The 27139-nt window shown below is 32.4% G+C and overlaps 1 protein-coding gene across 5 annotated transcripts in view; it reads right to left on the minus strand.

The window, feature by feature from the left end:
* NOVA1 (NOVA alternative splicing regulator 1) overlaps positions 1-27139 on the minus strand; it is a 167231-nt gene that overhangs the window by 27535 nt on the left and 112557 nt on the right. For 3 of the 5 annotated variants that reach the window (XM_066277631.1, XM_066277629.1, XM_066277626.1), the window contains exons 3-4: positions 16412-16578; positions 5888-5959 (exon numbers count right to left, since the gene is read on the minus strand). In XM_066277631.1, the coding sequence (XP_066133728.1) occupies positions 5888-5959; positions 16412-16492 (153 nt within the window). In that variant the 5' untranslated portion in view covers positions 16493-16578. The remainder of the gene's footprint in view (positions 1-5887; positions 5960-16411; positions 16579-27139) is intronic. The other 2 variants (XM_066277630.1, XM_066277627.1) reach the window with 1 other exon arrangement.

Genomic DNA, 27139 nt, shown 5'->3' on the forward strand with positions numbered 1-27139 from the left:
CAAATGAAATAAAAGACAGGATAAGGAAATGGGACTATATCAAACTAAAAAGCTTTTGCACAGCTAAAGATAATAAGAACAGAATAAAAAGACAAACTACACAATGGGAGAATATATTTTACAATACGTCTGATAAGGGGTTAATAACCAAAATTTATAAAGAACTTGTAACACTCAATACCAAGAAGACAAAGAATCCAATCAAAAAATGGGCGAAAGAAATGAACAGACACTTCTCCAAAGAGGACATACAGATGGCCAATAGGCATATGAAAAAATGCTCAACATCATTAATCATTAGAGAAATGCAAATTAAAACCACAATGAGATATCTCACATGAGTCAGAATGGCACTCATCAACAAAACAACACAGAATTAGTGCTGGCAAGGATGTGGAGAAAAGGGAACCCTCCTGCACTGCTGGTGGGAATGCAGACTGGTGCAGCCACTGTGGAAAACAGTATGGAGATTCCTCAAAAAATTAAAAATAGAACTGCCTTTTGACCCAGCTATCCCACTTTTAGGAATATACCCCAAGAACACCATAGCTCTGTTTGAAAAGAAGAAATGCACCCCCATGTTTATGGCAGCATTGTTCATGGTAGTGAAGACCTGGAAACAGCCCAAGTGTCCATCAGAGGACGAGTGGATTAAAAAGCTTTGGTACATATATACTGTGGAATACTACTCAGTCATAAGAAATGATGACATCAGATCATTTACAACATGGATGGACCCTGAAAACATTATACTGAGCAAAATAAGTAAATCAGAAAAAACTAAGAACTATATAATTCCATACATACGTGGGACATAAAAATGAGACTCAGAGACATGGACAAGAGTTTGGGGGTTACGGGGTGGGGGGGGGAGGAGAGGGATGGGGTTGCGGGAGGGAAGGGGCACAAAGAAAACCAGTTAGAAGGTGACAGAAGACAACTGGACTTTGGGTGATGGGAATGCAGCATAATCAAATGTCAAAATAACCTAGAGATGTTTTCTCTGTACATATGTACCCTGATTTAGCAATGTCACCCCATTAAAATTAATTTTAAAAAAAGTTTTGCCTTTTAAGACAGGGGAAAAAAAGATATATGTATGCTAATAAAAATAATCCCATTGAGCAAAACAAAACAAAACGAACAAAAAACTTCACAGATAAAGGACATAAGAGGTAGAATCTCTAGGACAAGGTATAATGTACAACAAAAACTACTTGGTTTTAGAAAGGAGCAGGAAAGTTTTCCAATGGTAATTGATGAGAAGGTGGAATATGCGTGTATAAATGCTGGCTGATTAAATATATTTGCTGGTGTGAGTTTCTGAAAGGATTTTTTTGATTGCTTATTTTTCTTAAAGAAGTAGATAATTAAGATCATCAGCTGTGATTGAGGAAAGAGCAAGAAATAATGGGGATTGTGGTAGGGACAATTCTTGGATACATCCTTGGTGTTATACCTTGCTTGACCCCCCACCCCCTGCCTTTGAGTATAGATGTCCATTGACTTGATTCTAAACCACAAAATACGGCAAAGGGACAGAATGTCACTACTGTGATTTGATTATTCTGTATGGTAAAGGAAGTGAGAAGTCAGTCACTCCTGCAATCAGGTTCAATATATAACACCCTATCTTGCCAGCACACAGTGAAAAGTCTCCTGCTAGCTTTGCTAGAAGCAAACAGCCAAGTTGTGAAGTGCTGTAGAGAGGGTCCCAGGGCAGAAAACTTGGGCAGCCTCTGGAGTCTGAGGGTTGCCTCTTGCTGACCAACAGGAAGAAGTTAGGCCCTCAGTCATACAGCTGCAATGAACTAAATGCTGCCATCAACCTGGATGAATTTAAAAGGGGACTGTCTCTAGTCAAGCTTCTAGAGAAAGCACTGCAGCCAAACCTTTGATAAGTTTAGTGAGACCATGAGCAGTGGACCCAGCTAAGTGGTGCCCATAGAAACTAAGAGATGATAAGCATGTGCTCTTTGATTCACTAAGTTTGTGGTAATTTGTTACAGAGTAACAAATAACTAATACAGAGATTAAAAGAAGATAATGAGAGTAAAGAAGTGAATGGGCTAATAATTATCTGACAGCATTAAGGGCCGATTTGAGATCTGTGGCCATGAATTTAAAGTGAGACCATGAGTTCTTTTGTGGTTTTCCATTACTATAGCAAAGGTGCTATGTATGAGTTAACTATTTTTCCTTTGTTCTTTATATGTAATTTCAAATTTATCAGTACATAAATAAATGAATGTCCAAATAACACATACTTCTAAAATCACTCTTTTATCTTTTCCTGAAATCTGAAAAACAGCCCAGGCAGGCTAACACTCAGGAAACAAAAATCAAGCCTGACATTTAGTAATAGAAAACCATTGACTGATTAATAAAGCCAGTTTGTTGAATTTTAAAGTGACTAAAAAATTTAGCATGAACTAAAAACTGATTAAATCAAGTGACTTATTTTTTTAAAGTTTAAACACATCACTCAAATAATGTAATTGTCTTTACATCTGCTTCATATTTATAATTGCATCTGTAAAAAATATCAAACTTGCATCTTGCTATATAGACTGTTAGCCTTACTAATATTTTCTTTCTCAAAGGAAAATAATATATTTGATTTATTGATTGTACAATAAGTAACAGTACTATCACTAGAGAAGAAAATAATTTGAGTAGTTTAAGCTATCTTAAAACACATAGACTTTGATTACAGAAATATTTCAGTGTTGAAATAGCAGCAATAATACTTAGGATTTTTCTTTACAGATAGATTTACAATGCTAAACGATATAGCATTGTAAAGGACAATTTTTTCAGAAAAAATAAAATTAACATAATCTAATGTGGTGATTATTACATTCTAGAAACTATATGGTTTAAGAATAGCTAATGAATTTTTTTTTTTTGCTTCAACCCTATGCTATTATTATTTTAATTTCAAAAACAGAAAAACTGAACTCAATTTACTCAGCAAGTAAGTGGCAGAACAAAGATGTCATCATAGGCAATTTGGCTCCAATCTTAACTTTAGACTCCATTCTATTAGGCTTCTCAGATGATAGTCCTTCCATTTTCAGAGGCTATTACTATAGAGCAACAATTGTGTAGGTATTAGCTGTCAGTCTGATCTGTGGAAATGTAAAATTCAGTATGTATTAAAACATGTAATCACTTAAAAAATAATGGAAAGGATTTTTAAATATTGAAACTGATGATAAAACTCTTTGATGTACTTACTGCACTTTTTTTTTCATTTTAATATTAATAGTCCCTAATTTCTTTTTATCACATTAGTTTGTAACATAGACAAACTAACTATTCTGGAAATGGAACTCAATCATAACTCAGGTTTTAAAAGAACTAACAAAAATGAAAATGACAGTCTGGATGCATTTTATATTGGTTTATAAAAATTCACCTAAAAATTTTTTTTAGCTACTTTTAATAGCAATGGGTATCATGTTAGCTAGAACACATTCAAAAATAATTTTTAAATTTTAATGGAATGCTCTGAGTTCATATCATTTCTTCCAGTTATAAAAGGAGAGATAGCCCTGGTCCAGTAGCTTAAATGGTTAGAGTGTAGTCCCCATATGCTAAGATTGCAGGTTTGATCCCTGTTCAGGGTGCATATAAAAACTATCAATAAATGCACAAAGAAGTGAAACAACAAATCAATGTTTCTCTTTCTCAAATCAATCAATAAATACAAATTTTAAAAAACTGGAGATATAGATGCTAAATTTCTGGGTAAGAATAAAGTACTTAAACCACTAATAAAAATTATTTTCTTTTAGGTTTAAAAGTCTCTTTTAATTATGGAGGCAGGGTTTAATATTATCGTATTAGAACCCATTTTTCTAGCCCAATTACCCTTACAGGTCTAAGTCTATACAATAAAGTGATACTGATTTAATTAGGATTATATACCAGAAACAATTGTGACCTATGAACAACAAAAACCATATTACCTTCTATCTTACAACACAAATAGAATCTACTGGGAAATATTGTAGGGACTAAAACTACTAAAACTACTAATAATATCAAGATGGATGATAACTATAATTTCTTAAATAAATAAAAGGATTTTGTTTTACTCTTTTATATTTTACCTATAAGTAAGATACATTTAATAAATAGAACTGAGTATAGTGGACAAAGAATTAAATCACAAATGACATTATTTTAAATTAGAAAAATACTGGATTAGCAGAGATGGATGTAGTAATATATCTAGAGGATAAAAATATATTAGTAAACTTCAAGATATAATTAGCCCTTTAAATAACTCATTTTATAAAAATTCACATGTTCATATAAAATAAATGAAAGAATATATAAATCTAACTTCAAAGACAAAATTTTTCTTTCTAAATCCAGTATATTTTACTTTTATATTGACAAAAACATTAGTTTTGTTTTTATTGCAGTTGTACTCATTTGTCTTGTTTTTGTTTAGAAAAAATAAGAATGAAGTACAAGAGAAATATCAAAAACATAAAGTCAATTGTTTTCCTAATAATATTCTATATCATCTATTAAAGCTCATTTAATAGATAAGGTCTATGAAGTGGAAAAATATGTATATACACTTCTTTAATTTTATGTACCAATAATACACACTTGGCTCTTACTATATATAATACCATTTCCTTCAAAGAGAAGTGCTGGGTTTCAGCACTAGAGATGTGTATTTTTAAACCAAATTACAGGTGATAAAATGTGAGCATTATAAAGTATTTTTCTCTGAGGGACTGCTCCTTCATAAAATAAAAATAAAGTTCCTAACATTCTGTTAGTTTTGTTTCCAGTTATTATTTTAAGATTTTTCCTGAGGTCACAAAAGTATTAGAATCAATAATGAGTAAGATAGTTCTAATAGCCTTATATTAGGTGATACGTAAAAGCCACATTTAATATATTTAGCAAATATAGTTCAAAGGTAATAATTTATTAGCCACCTCTATGAAAAATGTATTTAAAAGATCAGCCTTTATTTAATATTTAAATAATCCCATATGGTCTTATATTAGTAAAATAGTAAAAATATTAAAGAAAATATAATTTCTCACCTAAATGAAGCTCAACTGAGACAAAATAAAAATATGTTCAATCACTTTAATAATTTTTCCAACAATTGTGAAGTTAAAGTACAGTATGACCGAATTACATAAAATATTTTAGATGACTTCCTTTAATGTGCCAAAATCAACCATATTTTTGTAGAATGATCTACAAATATTTAGTACCAAAACAATCATCAAATCAAATAAAATATATTTCTACTTGCAGTTTGCCTCTCTAGCAAAGAAAATGCTAGTATTAAATTCTAAGAAAAATATAATTTCCTGAATTGTTAAACAGCATTAATATTATCACAAATACCAATTTTCAGTTACTTTTAGATTGCTTCAAATGCTTTTTATCCAAAGTTTAGAATTGTTTACATAGCAAGGAATGTCTGAAATAAAAGGCAAATAAAAATGCATTCACTTTTAAAGATATACCTTTGCTCAATGTCATATTTAAATATTTCTTACATATATAATATTCTTAAATTATATACCAAGAATCCTGGGAAGAAACGAGGGAGAGCATAAATACCAACTCAATAAATAACCCTCAGAACTCCGTAAAGTCATAATTTTAAGGGGAAAATCCAAAATTCTAGTAGTCTACCACCTGAATATATTTTTTATCTAAAGCTGAAAATGCATATAAAATTTCAGAAATAATTGATATTTCTCAGGTTATTTGGAATCTGGTCATGGTACACACATGTGAATGAACGATACATCCTTAACCCACCATTATCCTTTTCTCCAGTGTGCAGTTAATTACCCGTGAAAAGTATGGTGTAGATGACAGGATGATACTGTACCTGATTAGCTCTGGAGGTGGTCATGGGATCAGATGGAGAGGACTTGGTGGTAGTTGGGGAAGATGGCAATGTCTGGGAACAAAGCAGTTCAGGAGCAAATCAACCTTTATAAGCCTTAAACTGATTTTTTAAATAAAACAAAATAAAATAAAATGTAATATAACGAGAACAAAATCCTATGGACAAATTTTTCTCCTATTCATTCAAATTTAATGGAATATAAGATTAATTAAATAACTAATGCATGTAAATATGCATGCATAATAAGCATGTAAAAATAAATTCATGACTTGAAATCATGATGGTGACTGATAAAAATTCACATGAGTATTAAAGGTATCCTGACCATATTCATGAATAGTAGTCTCTTTTCTTTCCCTTTATTTTCTTGGGGGAAAAGAGATGTCAAACAAAAATTCAAGAAATTCAATGAGTAAAACTGAAAGAGTCATTTTCCTATCAATGAATACAGTCGGGGATTGGAAGAAGTGGTGAAATGAAGTTTACTTTGGCATAAAAGTATCCACCTACTTAATATGTTGAACATCACCAACAAGTTGATTCCACATGAATTTAGGGATCCATATTTAAAAGCAATTAAATTTGCAGTTCTGAGTTCTTAATATCACCTTATCTTCTAAAATATTAATTTTTAATAAATTTAGAGCCCGTCTGAAAATGTAAACATTAACTTCATATTAATAAACAAGTAACTAATAGCATTTTAACAAATTGCCACAATATTTTAATAACATGCTAAACCTAAAAATTTAATAGAGATAAAGGGTTTAATATATTGTAGTCATCATCAGCCTGTGTTGAAAATAAGCACAACAATGTTAGGAATCATGTTTACTTCACTTCTAAACATATATGCGTACTACACATAAAATACATTTTATGAGATCATAGTAGATTTGTTGAATAATTCATTCAATATTTTAAAATCTCATGTCTGAAATGGAGTAGTGTCTAAAAGAATAACCTTAAAGTGTAAAATGTAATATTTTCTTTTTAAAAAAGTTATTTTCACTGAGCAAATAGCATTGCTTAAGTAGTACCCTCAATAGATAATACTTAATTGGTAAAACAGGTGATTTTATAGTATAGACACAATTCTATACAAACATTGTTTTATGTTAACATATAACCATCAAAATTACTCAGATATGAGCAAAAGCATAACTTTAAAGGTTCAGCAATTTCAGGAAAAGTAGATAAAATTACTTAATATAGTCATATTCATGCATTTAAATTTGAAAGTTCTAATTCAGGTAGAATAAAGCAGTTAAGAGTAAAGAAAAGATAAGAAATTCATAGGCTCTGGCTTAACTCACTGTTCTTCAAAAACAAAGTAAGATTGCTTCTAACATCAGACCATGCTTTAAATAGTCCAGTCCTCAAGGGATTCCTAGTTCTTTCTAAGTTAAAACCTCAAATACTTTGAGAAAACTAGCCTCAATGTTGAGTTACACCAAGGTTTTTGTTAAATCATATTTAAAAGGGGGACAGGGGCTACACTCAAAAGTAAAACCTCATAAAAGAAGAAAATATCTTCAAATCCTTTGTTTTCTGATTGTGTTCTTTGTAATAAATTCCTGTTATTTAATTTTCTGTCACTAAAATTTGCCCCTTCCTTGTGATACTATGCTAGCACTTAAGATATTATTAATTTCATGCTACTAGGAATTGAAGAATAAAGATTTTATTTCTCATCTTGGTTACAACTTCTATTGCTGAGAATTCCTCTGAGTAGTTAACATACATTTAAAAATCTGTTCTGTAGTAACCTTATCTAATTATGAGGATGACTAAACAGATGTGAAATAAATCTAGAGTCTATTTCTCCCAGTACTTTTGAATCCAAGTTCATTGACCTACAGAAGAACAGGTATGTGTGTTGGGCTCCTCCTCTATTTCTTTCAGGGTAAAATCAACCTGAAGTACCACAGGTTCACTAATGACATCTACCTTGTCCTGGATGTGAATTCTCAACAAGGTCTTAAAATATTACAAAGAATTTTAAAAAGTGAAAAAAGTAGTAATATCAAGTGGCTTAGAATCTTAAGTCACATTAATATTACCTTCTATCAATTTAATCAATACCTTTCTTTCTGCTTGGCACATGTATAAAATATTGGGCACGTATCATTAATAATTGATACAACTGAGATTCACCAACTTTGTCCTTAATTGTAATACTGTTTCCTTCCCACAGAAATAAAAACAATAGTTTTAAACTTCTGGGACAATAATAATGTGTTTAAAATCATTAAAGATTTGGTTATTAAACATAAAAAGTTAAGGCATAATATTCTAAATAAACAGGTAAAAATTATGTAAGTTTGGATTTCAAGGGATAATATGACTGTCACAATATTACAGTAAATTGTCTCTAAATATATTTCCTTGGTTTAAATTCCTAAAATAATGAACATGTCATGAAATACACATGTGATGAGTTTTCTAGCTATTATTCATACAGATACTTTTAAACTCAAAAAAGTCTCTTCCTTTTACAAATTAACTTATAACAATAGATTCCAAAGAGCCTGCATTTCAGTTTATCTTTTAAATACTAGTTGCAAAAACTGTTCTAATAAAAAGGTAATTGTAAATATAGTAAAATAATACATTTAATTTATAAGATTTTATTAATTAATGCAACAGCTTTGATAGGTGTTCTCAACAGAAAAATCCAGAAGAAATATTTTACTATACAATATACATGTATAACATGTTTGTTTCTCTAATATTTTATAAACTAAATGTTTATTCCTACTTACTATGCAGACTTCAAGTTTAGTAGTTTCAAGTTAAAAATCACTTAGTAAACTTTCTAATATACATCATGAAGATGTAACTAAATATATAGAAACAATATGTTAAAATATCTGTTATAAATATTTACAAAGGACATACTTCTAAAATGTATTTTTTATATTTATCAATTAAGGGCAGTAATTTTTTTAAATTACAAATTTACTTTTCAAATGAAAAAGAATACTTTTGTTTACCTGAATGTATGTGTAAGGGCTGTGCATTAAACATTAAAGGCTAAATTACTATTGCAGAAAAATTTGAAGCATCTTATAATTTTAAAATAGTGGATTCTTTGGAGCATAGTTTTTAAAAATTTAAGATTTAACAATAGACATTTATTAGTTAAGTATAGATAGAACTAGGCTTTTGGGAATAGAACTTAAAAGGTAATTAGAAATTATAAAATATATTTCTGTTAACAAGTGACAGCTTTGGTGGATCAGAGACTATTAGTATAAATAAACTCTAAACAGATAAAGCTTACCTTCAAGCAAATCTACAGTAACAGTTATCAAGAACTTCTGATATTTAGAGGTACATTCAGCACAACAATGAACAACAAATCTCAGTTGTAATTTGGAATCTACAGTATCACTAGCTAATTGAGTAACATTACTTAAGTACCGAATTTTTTGCTCTATAAGACGCACCTGACCATAAGACACACCTAGGGCTTTAAGGAGGAAAATAATAAAAAAAAAATATTCTGAACCAAATGGTGTGTTAAAATATTTAATAAAGTACTGTATTTTTCTCTCCATAAGACACATGGGCATTTTCCCCTCCACTTTTGGGGGGAAAGCAGTGTGTCTTAAGGAGCGAAAAATACGGTAATCACCTTCCCAAACCTGTTTTATGTTCTATTAAATAACTCTATATACTGCACTATAAAAACCAATGGATAAACCTTTGGTTTTTCATCTTGACAAGTATCCTCCTCTTTTTCCAATGTCTGAGCTCTCTGGAATTACTTAGCCCTAATATATAAACTTGTGTTGTCTAATTTCAACAGGTCTTTCACAATATTTTTATTCCACAGCTTATTTTCCCATAATAGCTATTCTATACTTCACATCCTTCTTTCAACCATTCAAGCCCATGTATTTTATCTTCCTTTCAACCGCTATTCTTTATTACTTAAAATAAATTATGATTTCCCAGAAAGAGCTTCTTTATTTACTACAATTGACTTCATCACAACTTTTTCGGTTTTCCAAAGCACCTTTTCCCCATCTTCACATTCTTTTCATTGTAGACAATATTGTGATCTTCTACTCAGATTCTTCACAGAATAGAATCTTAACACCCTCAGTGGTAGCTTCCCACCACTCCTGAGTCATCTTGTTCCCTTAGTAATCTCATCACCAATTTCTCTGCTTTTTCAAGCTCCTTTTTATTCTTTAACATAAGCCATTCTCTCTTGAGTAGCAGGGGTTTTATGAGCTTCTCCTATCTAACTTGTGCTTTTCTCCTTGTATATCCAAAATTTCAAATCAGCAGTTTCCACTTTTCACATCATTTTTTCTTTTTACCTAACCAAGCCTCTTTAGCTTTAGGAAATAATGACTTTGCTCTTACCATGTGATTGGAATTAACTTTTAAAATCTCCAATACTTTCCTATTTAATAAATAATACTTATGCTCATCTTTTTCTCTTGGTATTTGATCCTTTTTAGCATCTTTCCTAAACTTTCCTTATTTTCTGACAGGAAAGATTACTCAATTCCTATATATGATTTATAGAGAGCGCCTACTAGGAACAAGGTATAGTCTTACTCAGTTAATATAATATTCTTATGAAATAAACTACTATTAATCTCTCCATGTTAAGGTAAAGAAGTGAGATATAAAGAAGCAAAACAACTTGCCCCAGAATACCCAGCTAGTAATTTAAAAGCCGAGACTTGAATCCCAGCAGTTCAGCTCCAGATCCTGGGCATCCGCTATAATGCCTTTCACTTACTTTTTCTGATACTGCTTCTTTAGTTCGTTTGCTTGCTTCTTTTTTTCTCTCCTACTATGAAGATGCAAGTTACATTATCTCCTCTACTGCAATCAAGAGTCTATATTTTCAGTTTTAGATTCTCACCTATGTTTCTATCAAAGACTACTTCAAGAAAAAAGCATACTATTTGCAATTCAACTTTCCTTAAACAAACAAAAATATCTCAAGTAGGTACTTAAAATTCACTTGTTTGCTTTAAGGTTTTACCATTCTGCTAGGTTCAAAGTTATATAGTTGTTTTTTAATTCTTTCTTCACAATTTTGGAACTAAGACAAATCAGTCCCAAAACCTTACAAATTTTACTTTGAAATATCTTTTAACTTTCATATGTTTGTCTCAAGTTTTACAATCAAAAGTGAGATGAAGTGTTCACCATATTGTTCTTAAAATATTGCCTAGTCTCTTAACTTCACCCTGACACAAGACATTCTGTTTTAAAGGAAGTTCTTTTCTTAGAGAAGTTTATTCAAGACTTTGAAAAGCATCAGGAGAGAGAAATTTATTGGACTTTGTTTCACCAGCATTACTCAAATGTGGAGAACAAAAAGCCCAGTGTTAAGATAATTAGCAGTTCCACGTCCTTGGGTAAATCACTCAATTCCTCTAAGTATCAGCGTCCTGAAGTATAACATGGACTCTGTGCCAATCTCATAGGATTTCTGTGAAGATGGATGAGATGTGAGAAAACATGCAAAGTGCACAGCACAGTGGCTGGTGCTGCAACAGAATGAGCACCACATACATAGCATTATTATTGATACTTCATTCTTGACCACAAAACTTTTCTGTTGTTTGCCTGACATATCCTAGATTTATGAATGTTACATAAAAAATGTTTTAGCAAATATTATCTTATAAACCTTCAAATCTAAAGATCTGCATTGTCGAACACTCAGCTAATCGTCATAGTTCTCTTTTTCTCCTATTAGCTGTATCTTAAGTACCTTAAGATTCCGTCTGGATTTTTAGCACAGGAGAGAACAAAATGCTGAAGTCTCTCTGTTTTTTATAACCTCCCAGAAAAATAAAAAAGGTTCTTTTGGGAAATATTAGGAAGAATCTAAAGTCTACGGGATGCCCCTCAGTATGACATCCAAGGCTCTCCATTCTCTTGTCCCATTTTACCTATTAAAATTACATTCTCTAAGCCCCAACACAAACGTTCCACCTCTGTCATAAGAGTCTCCTTACTATTCAACAGTTACAGTATCTTTCTCCTCAAATCTACATTGCTTCACATGATGAAATGAACTTTTTTCTTTCTTCACTAATTAGGTAATTCCTATACAATCTTCAACATTCAGTTCAAGTCTTCACCTAATTTACAACACTAAATGTCACCAGCCTACATTTTTCTCTGTTTACATTATAGTTTTGGTATATAAATATAGTTTTATGCTTACATAAATTATTTTAAGCATTTATCATCTCTCACAAACTAGTTTTAGAGAACAAGGGCTACAATTTAATATATTTTGCAGTTCACTAAGGCAGCATTTAATAAATTCATGATTGACTAAATAATGAACAAATAAATTATGTACTATTTGTGTCAATTTTTCACATTGAAAGCAAAATTATTTGGGTTAAATGAGACTTTTGACATCTTAATTTGATTTTTCTAAATATAAGAGATTTCTTTACATGCCTATAACCATTTCTCAATGTAGTATTTCTTAAAAGTATATTTGAGTCAAAAAGGAAAGAAATTGCTGAAAGCTGTAATAGACAAAGCAAGTTAATAAATGCTAACTATAATACTGATTTGTGGTTTCTACCATTTTGGGGTGCTCATTATACTAACTCATGTATAAACAAAAACACTTAGAGGAGTATTTGAGGGACTTACAACAAGAGGGAAAGTTTCAATAATCCCATGGCAAAAACAGTATAACATGTAAAGTTCAAAACATTAAAAGGTGGAAATAAAATATATATTAAAAGGTGGATTATTTGATTATATCAAATAATCTAGGCTAAGAAGAGGTCTAGAAATGAGTTATTTGAAAATTATTGAATGTCTCAATTTTCTGTGTCCTAAAAATAAGAAATAGCATACTTCATGTAAATTGTTATGTCTAATATTGATTTAGTGGCTCTTGGTGCATATCTGTTTCTTAGTATACTGTCTTGTAAAATAAGCACAATAGTATTATGTACCTCATTATAGTCTCCTGATGGTAAGATTAAAGAACAGAGACTACATAATATTTTGATTATTCAATAAGTATTATGATCATTGCAAATATATAAAATATTGGGTTTATCTGTATTAGCAAACAAATACATTTTATATAAAAAAACAAAAACACATTTGAGAATCAGGAATTGAATATTTCACATCTAATATCTGAAGCTGGGTGGGAGGTTGTCATGCTTGATTTTATCATTCCACTACATAAAAGACTTATAAGACCACCTAAAAAACTATTCTGGTCTGAGAATTGGTTCAGTCAATAAGGGAAGGTTTCATTTAGGCAGAATATGGTAGTTCATATAATTTATTTGGTTACCATCTGTATCTAGATTGCATAATTCAGAATAACTTTTATTAAAAGTCCTTAATATATAGCACTAAACTATAACTTTTAAATCAAGTTTTAATTGTTTAGAACTCTCAGTTCCTACTATATGTAAATTATCTTTATATATAGATTATGTACAAATTATTATTTTAGCAAGCAAAACCTTATAACTATCAATCATAAAAACAATGGACACATAATAACAACTATTATGGAAAGCTATAATTTCATATTCAACATTAATTCATTTCTATGCAAAAGTTATTTTCTAGCTCCAGCATTTTTAAAACTCTAATTTTATTATTTGCACAATCTTTATTAGAAATATCTAAAAAAAATGTTTCAAAAAAGTTATTTTAAAAATTAACTTTGAGGACTGAAGCCCAAAGTTAAATATAAATGTTACATCATTAGTTAAGGAAAAGACTACCATTCTAAATAAAAAGTTATTATAATTCTTTGTATTAAAATTAAAGATAAAATCATATAAAATATTTTTATCTATTCTAGTAGAAAATAATTTATTCTAGCCATAATTATTTTATACTGAATAACCGCATAATTTCTTCAGAAATAAAATCATGGTCATTTAAATTTACATTTTTGGAATTCCATTTTGAAAATATTCCAATAAATGTCTTACATTGCTAAAATAGGATGCCTAGAAAATTAGAGAATCCTAAAATGAGAACAACTCTGTTCATCACTAGTATCTTAGAAATATGTTCACTCAGATTTTAAGTAAATTTTTCAATTTTTAATTTACAAAAAAAGTGTTTAAGTTTTAAATATATTGCCCTACCAAATTTAGTGTACTCTATTGATATATTTTTAACGATATTCTATTTCATACATTATTAATTACATGAAAATATCAAATAAACAATTTTAATTCCATAAATATCTATAAGGCCTATAAGAATGCAAATAAACAAAAGTAAACCAATTTCTATTTTTTTAACATTTACCTTGAATTTAAATAGTATCAGAAAAAGGCAAATAATAAATCAAACATTTTTAAATTCTGGTTTTCATAAATCTACTTTGGCACTGAATATATGGTAGCCAATACAGCTCATACTGCCATAGAGAAAAGTGGAATTTTAACAATGACTCAGAGACTATTATTTCATGATGCTAGCTATTTATTATTCTAAAAGTAATAAAAATTCATTCATAACATTGTCCTGAACATACTGCCAATGATATCAAACTTCTCAAACTACATTGTATATTTTATTTTTTAAAATATTGAGATGTTCATCAAATCCCTAAATGTCTGAACTTCATCACAGAAGTTACAAAAGAAAAGGATGCTAGGCTGGATTAGGGCAGAAAATCAAGCACTACACTTTAGTGCTTCTGTAAATTATTAGCCCCAGGTGATTTTAATCCAGAAGTCTTTAAATAAACTCATATATTTAAAATCTAGATAGAGTCATGGAATCACTTTCAAAGTATTAGTCTGAAAAATATTCTTTGATCCTGGCCGGTTGGCTCAGCAATAGAGCGTCAGCCCGACATGTGGAAGTCTCAGGTTCGATTCACAGCCAGGGCACACAGGAAAAGTGCCCATCTGCTTCTCCACCCTTCTCCCTCTCCTTCCTCTCTGTCTCTCTCTACCTTTCCCGAAGCCAAGGCTACACTGGAGCAAAGTTGGCCTGAGCACTAAGGATGGCTCCATGGCCTCAGCCTCAGGCGCTAGAATGACCCCAGTGGCAATAGAGCAACGCCCCAGATGGGCAGAGCATTGCCCCTTGGTAGGCATGTCAGGTGGATCCTGGTCAGGTGTATGCGAGAGTCTGTCTGACTGCCTCCCCGCTTCTAACTTTGGAAAAATACAAAAATATATATATATATTTGTATTTAACTAGTATAGATTCTAAAACTATAAATGGCTGTTAAGAATAAAAGTCTATTAATATCTGGAGCTTTAAAATATTTACATTCTAATATGTATAGATTTAAAGATATGCTATTAAAAATAGTGAAGGATATACAAATCAAATTGAACCATTTTGACTTTAACAAACAATATAAAATAAATAATTTCATGTAGAATAACAACCTATTCATAATTTAAACCTGCAAGGATTTCTTTAAATGGAAATTAAGAGAAAATAGAATATTATCCTATAATTTGAAAATATATCTAATTGATAACGTCTACATTTGTATGTGATAATCAGCATATTTACTTAATTGGTAAAATTATAATAAATTCATAACATTTTTAGTATAATATTTTCAATTCAGAAACATGAAATTAATAAAATTATGAGCTATACTTCAAATTTATTACAGTAAACATAAATAATCTATGAACTAAATATTCTGTGAATTAATAAAGAGTATACTCCTTTTGAAGGCACAGTCTATTAACTGTATGGTCATAAATTAAGTAGTTAATATAAAAGGGCAAAGGCAGAAACAATAATTATAACGTATCAAATAAATTTAAGAATTTAAATTATCTATGGAGAAGAATTTACCTTATTTAATATTAAAAAATTTGATTTTTCTCCTACATCATGTCAGCCATTATTCACACTTAAAAACTTATACTGTCTTTTATCAAATAAAAATTGTTACAGAAAATTCCACACATTAAAAATGAACATTGGTCCTTTATAACATACATATACTATAAAGGTTATACAGAATGTTAATAGTTGGTTTGTAACAAATAACTGTTTGCTAAGCAGAAAAGTATACTTATACATATTTGTTGATAAAAAACGTTGAACATGACAAATTAACAAAATAGGAGTATATATGCATAATTTAATAACTATTCTGAAGACTAAATAATACAAAAATGTTATTTAAAATTCTGAGGAAATAGTTTCATTTCAATTTTTTAATAAAATTAATATAATTTTAGAGTAAATTCTCATAAGTTATCAAATTTATGTCTATAAATCACAATACAAATGAGTCAATAATTGCTCCTACTAGTTTACACTAGTAAATTAATAATTCAATAAATAAATCAACTGATCAATCTAAGGAAGAGAGTCTGATAGTCTTTAAATAAATAAATGACAACTCTTATATTAAATATTTTTAGGATTAAAATACTGTATATACTAAGGCTATAAGACCTATTTTATAAGGAATTCACACTATGCTGTGAATATTTCTCTTTGATTTCCCAACTAAACACTCACTTGTTTGATGCGATCTGGATTAACGGTGGTCTGGGGTTGTAGAATGCTGACTGGTTCTGTCTTGGCCACATTTTGAGGCATTTCTCGAATTTTTTCTGCAATGAATCCATGAACTGCATTCAATGCTTCAACTGTTCCCTGGATCAAGCACACTCGTTCAGTAGTACCTGCGGATAAAAGATTAATTTTCAAAAACTTGTTTATTTTGCATTTTTTTTCAAAAAAGCTACAAAAATGATGGTATAAGTAATGCCAATAAAATAATGTAAAATGTATAACTCTACATTAATTATAAATGTTACAATGGAACCAAACAGAAAGCATATGTACATGTTGTTTTTTACCATTTTTTTATTCATTCATTTTTAATTGTCTCAAAAAGGGCATTTGGGTTCCAGCAGAGTCAGATATCCTTAGAAGTTCTGATAGTATCATTCATTCATTGTTGTAATCAATACAAGCACTTATAAAAGAATTTAGAATTAGAAACTGGTAACACAAATGAAGATTTATGGACCCAGCTTTCAAAGAGCGTGAAAAAGAGACATCAAGCCAGATAAATATAAGATAGTATGATATCAAAAACAATGGAGATACCTACATGGATGGCACACACAGATGGTCTACAGTAAAAAGAACATTTTTCAAATTAAATTTATTGAGGTGACACTGGTTAACAAAAATTATACAGGTTTCAGATGCACAAATCTACAACACATCTTTTGTTCACTATATTGTGTGTTCACTCCCCCAAGTCAAGTTTACATTAATCACCATTTATCCCACTTTTACCCTCTCCTCCATCTACCCTCCCACCCTACCCAAGGCAATCAGCACACTGTTGTCCATGTCCATGAGTTATTGCTCTTAAAAAAAAATAAAAAAGCAAAAATAAACAAACAAAAAACATAGTTGGTAGAGAGTTTTAGAAAGCTAACATAGAAGTAAATAGGGGTGATAGAAATTCTAAATTTTTTTTTTCCCGAAGTGAGAAGCAGGGGTGAGGCAGACAGACAGACTCCCGCATGCGCCCGACTGGGATCCTCCCAGCATGCCCACCAGGGTGTGATGCTAGGCCCCTTTGGGCATTGCTCCACTGCATCTGGAGCCAGTCTAGCACCTGAGGCAGAGGCCATGAAGCCATCCTCAGCACCTGGGCCAAATTTGCTCCCATGGAGCCTTGGCTGCAGGAGGGAAAGACAGAGATAGAGAAAAATGAGAGGGGGAAGGGTGGAGAAGCAGAAGGGTGCTTCTCCTGTGTACCCTGGCCGGGAATAGAGCCTGGGACTTCCACACGCTGGGCTAAGGCTCTACCACTGAGCCAACTGGCCAGGGCCTTATTTTATTGTTTTTAATTAATTTTAATTTATTGTGTTAACATGGATTCAAGTGTCCCACTCAATATAACATGCTCACCCTACCCCTTTTTCCCCCATTATACCCCCTTTGTTCTCCTTCCCTTACATCCCTCCCCCCTTCCCTCTGGGATTTGCTGTCCTGTTAACTGTATCTATGTATTATGTATATATAATTTCACCAATCCCTTCACCTTCTCTGATTCTATCCCCTCATCCCCCTTCTCTTTGACAGCTGTCCCTCTGCTCCGTGACCCCACCTCTGTTTCTATTTCATTTTACAGTTCACCTTGTTCATTAGATTCCACATATAAGTGAGATCATATGATATTCATCTTTCTCTGCTTGGCTTATTTCACTTAGCATAATAATCTCCAGGTCTATCCATGCCATGGCAAAAGGTAAGATTTCCTTATTTTTCACAGCTACATAGTATTCCATTGTACCACAGCTTTTTAACTGTGAAAAACAGTATGGAGTTTCCTCAAAAAATTAAAAATAGAACTGCCTTTTGACCTAGCTATCCCACTTTTAGGAATATATCCTAAGAATACAAAATCACTGATTCAAAAGAAGAAATGCACCCCCATATTTATTGCAGCATTTCTTACAATAGCCAAGATCTGGAAACAGCCCAAGTGTCCAACATTCTTACTTTTATAAAAAAGACAAGAATTAGGGACAAAAGTAAAAGTATTATTATGTGAATACACCTAAATTAAAATTTCATGTTTTAAACAATAAAAATTCAAATCTATAAAAAGCTAAGGTTCCGGCCCTGGCCGGTTGGCTCAGCGGTAGAGCGTCGGCCTGGCGTGCGGGGGACCCGGGTTCGATTCCGGCCGAGGCACATAGGAGAGGCGCCCATTTGCTTCTCCACTCCCCCTCCTTCATCTCTGTCTCTCTCTTCCCCTCCCGCAGCCAAGGCTCCATTGGAGCAAAGATGGCCCGGGCGCTGGGGATGGCTCCTTGGCTTCTGCCCCAGGCGCTAGAGTGGCTCTGGTCGCGGCAGAGCGACGCCCCGGAGGGGCAGATCATCGCCCCCTGGTGGGCAGAGCATTGCCCCCGGTGGGCGTGCCGGGTGGATCCCGGTCGGGCGCATGCGGGAGTCTGTCTGTCTCTCCCCATTTCCAGCTTCAAAAAAAAAAAAAAAAAAAAGCTAAGATTCCTAAATTTCACAAAATATTTCAACAGAGAGCCAGTGTATCTTTCATCTGTAAGGGTGGAGAGAATCTTTCCACTATGTGAGTATGAAGGCTTGATATTTCCTCTCTCTCTCCTAATCAACTATTTCATTCTTATCTGTCTTGATAAATCTTTGTGGTTCTAGGGTAAAATTATCTGGTTTATGGAAATACTCTAGGAACTCTTTACAAGGTTGTATTAATTGTTCAATAAATGACTAGATTTATTAAGATGAGAACTGATCAATATATATAGCTCATGAAAAGAATTCTCATCTAAGTCAGCAAACAAAACAACCCGTAGATCAAATTACATTCCTGCTTTTGGAGACAACTGCAGAGTGCTGGGTATGCCAAAATAGGAAAGAAAATCAGCCATACCAAAATAGGGAAATTTAAAAAAAATTAAAAATGACACCACACAACTAAAAAGATTACATATTTCATGTTGGTTTAAAATTCTAGCTTAATAGAATTTTAATATTAGATATAAAATATAAACTATAATATGAAAAAAACAGTAACCTCCCCAGCCTGACCAGACAGTGGCACAGTGGATAGAGCATCAGCCTGGGACCCTGAGGACCCAGGTTCAAAAACCCAAGGTTGCTGGCTTGAACGTGGGCTCATCTGGTTTAAGTGTGGGCTCACCAGCTTGAGCACAGGGTTGCAAGTTTGAGTGTGGGGACAAAGACATGACTCCATGGTCACTGGCTTGAGCCCAAAGGTCACTGGCTTAAAGCCCAAGGTTATTGGCTTTAGCAAAGAGTTACTGGTTCGGCTAGGGACCCCTGGTCAAGGCACATATGAGAAAGCAATCAATGAAGAACTAAGGTGCCACAACTATCAGTTGATGTTTCTCATCTCTCTCCCTTCCTGTCTCTCTCTCAATAAAAACAAACAAATTAAAAAAAACCACTGTAACCCCAATACTCTTAGAATGTATAAACTAACAGTTAGTAAATGGAAATCACTGAACCATAAAGAAATATGATTGTACAAAACTAAATTCACAAAACACAGACAGTACACAATGTGGGGACTGCAGAAGGGAAAGAAGGGTAGAGGAGGTGGAGGATGATAGAGGGGAACAGATGCTGATGGAGGGAGACTTGACTTGGGGTGGTGAACACACAATGCAATATATGCATGATGTATTGCAGAATTATGCAACTAAAACCTGTATAATTTTATTAATCAATGTTACCCCAATAAATTCAGTAAGTTTCTTTAGTCTAAAAAATAAAACTGAAGTTTACATAGTATGTATGAGACAGTTTGAACAGTTTATAAGTTCAAAGTTGAAGTATATATTCTTTTAGGATTAAATTATATCACTACTATTAGCACTACTTTTTTAAAGAAAAAAAAAAAGGAGATCGTACATCTCCAATGGGGATTGCTACAATCCTTGGAAGAGATACTGTCATATTCTTCTACTGAACTCTATGGCATTTTCAATTAGATAATGCAAAACTATAATTTTTAGGAAAAAGTCACAAAGAGGGAAGACTGTCAGGTATATGACCAAACTGTGTAACAAAAATGAGCCTATAAATCATAAAAGTTGCTGTTTTTGTCATTTTAAAAGCTTTTAGGCTCCATTAGTGTCTAAACTAAACTGCCAGTTATTTATCATTTTATTTAACAGTACCATTTGCTTCTCTTTGCAATAGACTAGTAACAAAAGCTGAAAAACAGTTATATAACAGTACTGTCTACATTTTTTTATAATGTAAAGACACAGGTGTATAAGATACCATTAATTTAAAATTGCATTTCTAAGGGAGAGATTAGAAAAACTTTTAACAAGTATGGCCAATGTCAAATTAGGCAGAGAAATTTAAACTGGCTTTAAGTTTTCATTTCACATGAAATATCACCTAATAAAAATACATGTTTCTAAAATTAGGCACAATTATCAAATAGATTCCATCACAAAATTTAGATAGAAATATTTAGCTTTGGACAAGTTACTTGAACTGTTCCTGCTCCTACTCAATTGTGCAGTGGACACCATTCAATCTGATCTACCAAGCTCACTGTTTCTACAGGTATAAGAGCTCTTTCTTATATCTTTTTTCTTTTCTATTATATCATTCTCATTAGTAGGAAAATGTTATAATTTCTTCAATTTTTAAAAACCTCCCTTCCTGATAGAATTAGAAAATTACTCTTTGGCAAACCAAATAAAAAAAACTAATTTAGACAAAGACCATAAAATCATAAGATGAAAGGTTAATGGGAAATTCTCAAGGAAAATTTGACTTCACTGATCAACATTAGCGTAACTCGAGTGTGAAAATCAAACATGGGCCTTTATTTGATATAATATGAAGCAAAGGGCACCAATTAAAAAGTGTGTTCCAAAATAGCTGAACCTAAATCTAACCAAATTTTACACTACATTACAGTTTACAAGTAATTCTGAAAACAGAGAAATAAATTTAATGCCTCTATGCTGAAGCAAACATAATTGTGGCAATCTGATTAGAACTAGGTAGAAGTATCAAAGAATTACCGTTACTTTTAACAAGTGTGATTCTAATATCAGGTTGTATGAGAAAATGTCAATTTTTTCTCTTTTTCTTTTAAGATGCAAACTGAAGTATATAAAATTAAATGACTGGGATAGCTTCAAAATACTTTTGTAACAACAAAAATGATAAAATGAAATAGGTACGACCAAGTCTTGATATTATTGCTATATATGAAGTGTATAAAGGTTTAATTGAACTATTTTTATGTATGTTTAAAATTTACATAATAAATGAAAAACATTTTAAAGCCCTCCTTGAACTCACACCCCTCCCATCAGTTACAGATCCATTTCCTTATTCCTCAAAGTCATATATATTATATATATGTGGTTGCTACTACTTATTCCTTTTTTTCTTGAATCTACTCCTTTTTGCTTTGTCACACTACTTCATTGAAACCATTCATCACAGCAGTACCTGAGTAGATCTAATCTTAATGTCTTTATGTTGTTTGACCTTTCAATATCTGCTGTAGTTGGTCATTCTATTCTAAAAACACTTCACTTGACTCAAGACACCACACCTGTCTGGTGTTCATTTTACTCAACTCATACATTTATTTGACAAAAATCTATTGAGTCCCTCCCAAACGTTATATACTATACTACAAGCTGGAGACATAGCAATGACCAAACACATACTCCTGCCTTCATAGAGTTCATACTTTATAAAACAAATAAAATAGATACAAAGAATGCAAAATAAAATTGGTGCCTCGGAGACAATAACAGGATAAGCAAAGGCAAAAATAAAAGTAAAAATGAAAGTAATGTTATGTGTTATGTTCACTACTGTATCCGCAGTGATTAGCACACTGAAGATGCCCAAGAAGTATTTTTGAATACAAGAACCTCCAAGTCTAAATTATTCCTCTGTATACTAAAAATATATTTGATTTTAAGACTTTTTTTCTTAGAGAGAGGAGAGGGAGAGACAGAGAGAGAGAGAGAGAGAGAGAAGGGGGGGAGGAGCTGGAAGCATCAACTCCCATATGTGCCTTGACCAGGCAAGCCCAGGGTTTCGAACCAGCGACCTCAGCATTTCCAGGTCGATGCTTTATCCACTGCGCCACCACAGGTCAGGCGATTTTAAGACTTTTTATCTATAAAATGTCCATAACACCAGTTAGTCTCTTTGGGTTTATATACTGCTCACAAAAATTAGGGGATATTTAAAAATGAATATGAAATGATAAAATATCCCCTAATATTTGTGAGCAATTGTAATATCAATAAATGTATGTAAAATAAAATAGCTTGACTGCCACTGCCAGGTGATAACACAGTGGATACAGCATTGGACTGGGACACGGAGGACCCAGGTTCCAAACCCCATGGATGCTGGCTTGAGTGTGGGCTCATCTGGCTTGAGCACAGGGTTGTTGGCTTGAACGTGGGGTCAGAGACATGACCCCATGGTTGCTGGTTTGAAGCCCAAGGTCGCTGGTTTGAGCCCAAAGTTGCTGACTTGAGCAAGGGGTTACTTGCTCTACTGTAGCCCCCCCACCAAGGCACATATGAAAAAGCAATCAATGAACAATTAAAGTGCCGCAACAAAAAACTGATGCTTCTCATCTCTCTCTATTCTTGTCTGTCCTTATCTGTCCTTTTCTCTGACTCTCTTTCTGTCTGTCAAGAATGAATGAATGAATGAATGAATAAAAATATATTTAAGGAAATGATTTCAAAAACTATACTAGGCTATAAATTATAATGTCTATAAAAAGAGTACTCAATGAAAAGAAAGATAACAGGAGAAATAATGAATAGTTCAATTGTTTTATTCCTTCCTAAGTTGGAAAAAAAATCAATTCTAAAAATGTAATCTACCTAACAGAATGAAGTTAAGGGCAAAAAAAAGGAATCTTTCTTTCTGTAGTCTCAAATATATTTTAAAACTTTTTAGATATCAGAGACCAATTTCAACCAAAATGAGTCTAGCATAGAATAATGGGTGTAATGATTTGATCCACATTTTTCCAATTGTCAACTATAAAGAAAATCAGTGAACTCTTTTTGGATGTATACTCCATTTGAGAATACAACTCAGTGTCTTATATTAAGAATGAAAATATATAAATCCTTAGAAACTACTAGTGCCAATCTAGTGAAAATTTGGTTGAATGAGTGACAATTAAGCATTTCAAAATGAAAAATTAATACCAAAAACCTAGTAGAATATTAATAATTCTATTACAAGCTATATAGACAATATTTGGGGCCTCAAAAGCGACTGAAAGTGCCATTTAATAATACTATAATAGGCAAAAACAGATTTAAAACAAAATATGACATATAGAAAAATTTTACAGCAAGGTAAGAGCTACTTTTGTGTGTATTATGTGCCATTGAGTTAGCTGACTCCTGGTGACTCTATGAATGAGTGAGTGATGCCCACAACAGCTCTTGCTCAGCTCCTGTAAACTCATGCCTATGGCTTCCTTTAGCACTGAGAAATTACTGATTCTGTGGAGCTACTCTTCTGAATGAATAGAGTTTGCTTCTTTTAACATAACACTTAGTTTCTATCATTTTAAGAAACATCTCCCATTTTGTTGCATGTTTTCAAATATATTTAACATTTCCATAATACTTCTATGATTTGTTTGTGTTCTATCAGTTTTCATATTCTTTCTTTTACTGACAGTTATTCCTGCTGTTTGTTGAGATATCTAATTCCAGCAGCTCCTCTCTTTCCTCTTACTTTGTTGCTTCTAAGCCTCAATTGCTTGATAATCAGCTAAGCAAGACTGTTGAAACTATCTATACAAACTACTAGTAAATAGGTTCCTGGTAACATTAAAATATATTCAATCAAGCCAAAATAAACTCTTCAGAAAAATCTAAAAGTTCTTATATTTTCAGGAATGGATTAAAAAGGTGAAGGAGTATATAGTCAATAATATTGTGATGAGTGTGCATAGATGATAAATAGACAGTGTGGTGATCACATTGTAAGATATGTAACTACTGAATTATTATATTGTACACCTGAAATTAATATAATTGTATACCAACTGTACTTAAATAAAAATAAAGTTTTTTATATTTTCCGGAAAATTTAAAATGAGACAACAAATGTCAATCAGGGTAGAAGTTCAGCTTCTTATAAACTCATTATCTGTCCTATGAATGCAAATGACATACTCTTTCCTTTAAAACAGCCATTCCCTTTAAGTAGCATCAGGAGCAAAGGAGAACACCTTCTGAAGTAGCTGGAGATATGAAAGCAGACATATGCAAAAATTCTAAGTAAAAACTGTAACTGATTTCATTTATACTCTAATTTATTCCACTTTTAATTTTTGAGGTGATGAAAAAGGTCCTATCAGCCTATCAGCCATTAGGATAAGCTGTTCATCATTCTTAGCATAGGTTTATGCTCAATTCAGGATTACCACAATCCTACTTCGGTCAATATTACCACTTTTAACTTCCCACATGGATTGTAGAAATATAAAACTGCTGTGACTAAATTTTATTAAAAAGTTAATTATGTTTGTATGTATATATAAAATAGACTTCCCAACTTTACCTGCATTCCTAATTGCTGTTGCTATTTTTGACACAGTTTTGTATTCTTAAATATCTGCATTAAGATAAAGGGCACTTGGAATTTTTGTCTCTATACATTAGGTAATAGGAATTCACTTGCAGAATTTTAGGCACCATCCTTGGAAGCTGTAAAAACAGTCTGCAATAAACTTAATCTCAAATTATGCTCAGAAACTCATAAGTGTGACAAGCAGTGGCATGCATAGCTCATCAGTCATTCAAAGGTAAGGAAAAATCATCACAAAACATGCAGTATGGTAACACATCTTATGAGTGTTGCTGCTATACACTGAGAGTCAGAAAATGAACATCTCTGCTGATAGCACCATTCCCACATATAACACAAGTGATCACCTTTGCGATCCAATATATTAGCCAAGTTTAATCATTGACTTTATTCCATACTTTTTTTTAAAAAAAAAATCCTTTTCCTCAGTCCATTAATCCAATATGAAGGCAAGGCCCACATTTGCACTTTTTTTTTTTTTTTTTTTGCATTCCTCTGAAGCTGGAAATGGGGAGAGACAGTCAGACTCCCGCATGCGCCCGACCGGGATCCACCCGCATGCCCACCAGGGGCGAAGCTCTGCCCACCAGGGGCGAAGCTCTGCCCACCAGGGGGTGATGCTCTGCCCCTCCGGGGCGTCGCTCTGCTGTGACCAGAGCCACTCCAGCGCCTGGGGCAGAGGCCAAGGAGCCATCCCCAGCGCCCGGGCCATCTTTGCTCCAATGGAGCCTTGGCTGCGGGAGGGGAAGAGAGAGACAGAGAGGAAGGAGGGGGTGGGGGTGGAGAAGCAAATGGGCGCTTCTCCTGTGTGCCCTGGCCGGGAATCAAACCCGAGTTCCCCGCACGCCAGGCCTGCACATATTTTTTAAGAGGGAGTAAATTTATTCCAACAGTGAATATTAACAAATGTCATACTGCTGATCACACTCACTATAGCAAATGAATGCAAAAGAAGCATGAAGAGTTTTGACCTATTAACTCGCCGGACGAAGGAATAAGGGAAAGCGAATTTGTAAAGGCTAAAAATTTCAAGAGAACATGTACTTTTTCACTTAAAAAGTTTTATTAAAATATTAATTTTGAGCAGTTTTATGTGTATTGAGATAATACAAAATGCCAAAATATTTTAAATTTTTAGTAAATCATATAATTTGCCATTTAAACCATTTTAATTGTTCAATTCAATAGTATTAAATATATTCACTGTTTCCTATCATTCCAATTAGAAAGTCTATAACCATTAAGAAATAAATCTTTATCCCCAATTCCCCTTGTAACCCCCAGTTTCTGTTTCTATAAATTTGCCTATTCTAGATATCTCATGTAGGTTGAATCATATTCTATTAGTTTTATTGTGTCTGGCTTACTTCACTCAGCATAATTTTTTTCATTCATGCTGTAGTATATACAAAAATTTTATTCTTTTCTATGGCTGAATAATATTCCATTGTATGTATATAACACATTTTGTTTATCCATTCATCTTTTGATGAACACTTAAGTTGTTTCTACTCTTTGGCTACTGTGAATAATGCTGTAATGAACGTTAGTATACAAATATTTGCTTAGGCCTCTGTTTTCAATTCTTTTGGGTATATTCCTATAACTGAGGTTGTTGGGTAATGTGGTAATTCTATATACAGCTTTTTGAGGAACAGCTAAACTGTTTTCCACAGCAGCTGTATCATTTTATATTCCCAACATCAGTATACACAAGTTCCAAATTTTCTACATATTCACTAAGAGTTGTTTATATTTTTAAGTAAAATAACCTAATGGATGTGAGGTATAGTTTTGATTTGCATTCCCTCAATGACTATGATCTTGAGTATCTTTTCACTGCTTATTGGACATTTGTATATTTTATGTGGAGAAAGTCTATTCATGTGTTTTGCCTGTTTTTTAATTGATTGTCATTTAGTTCAGTTTTAGGTTGGAAAATTATGGCAATATTTATCAAGAAAGAAAAAACAAACCTACTACTAATCCATGTTGCTAATCTCTACTCTCCCTCTGCATTATAATTTTGTTATTACTGTGATGTCGAAAACAAATAGCAAAATATCTTACCCAAATAAATAACTTTAG

This window comes from Saccopteryx bilineata, chromosome 4 (genome assembly GCF_036850765.1).
Source record: "Saccopteryx bilineata isolate mSacBil1 chromosome 4, mSacBil1_pri_phased_curated, whole genome shotgun sequence".
In the NCBI taxonomy this organism is placed as follows: Eukaryota; Metazoa; Chordata; class Mammalia; order Chiroptera; family Emballonuridae; genus Saccopteryx; species Saccopteryx bilineata.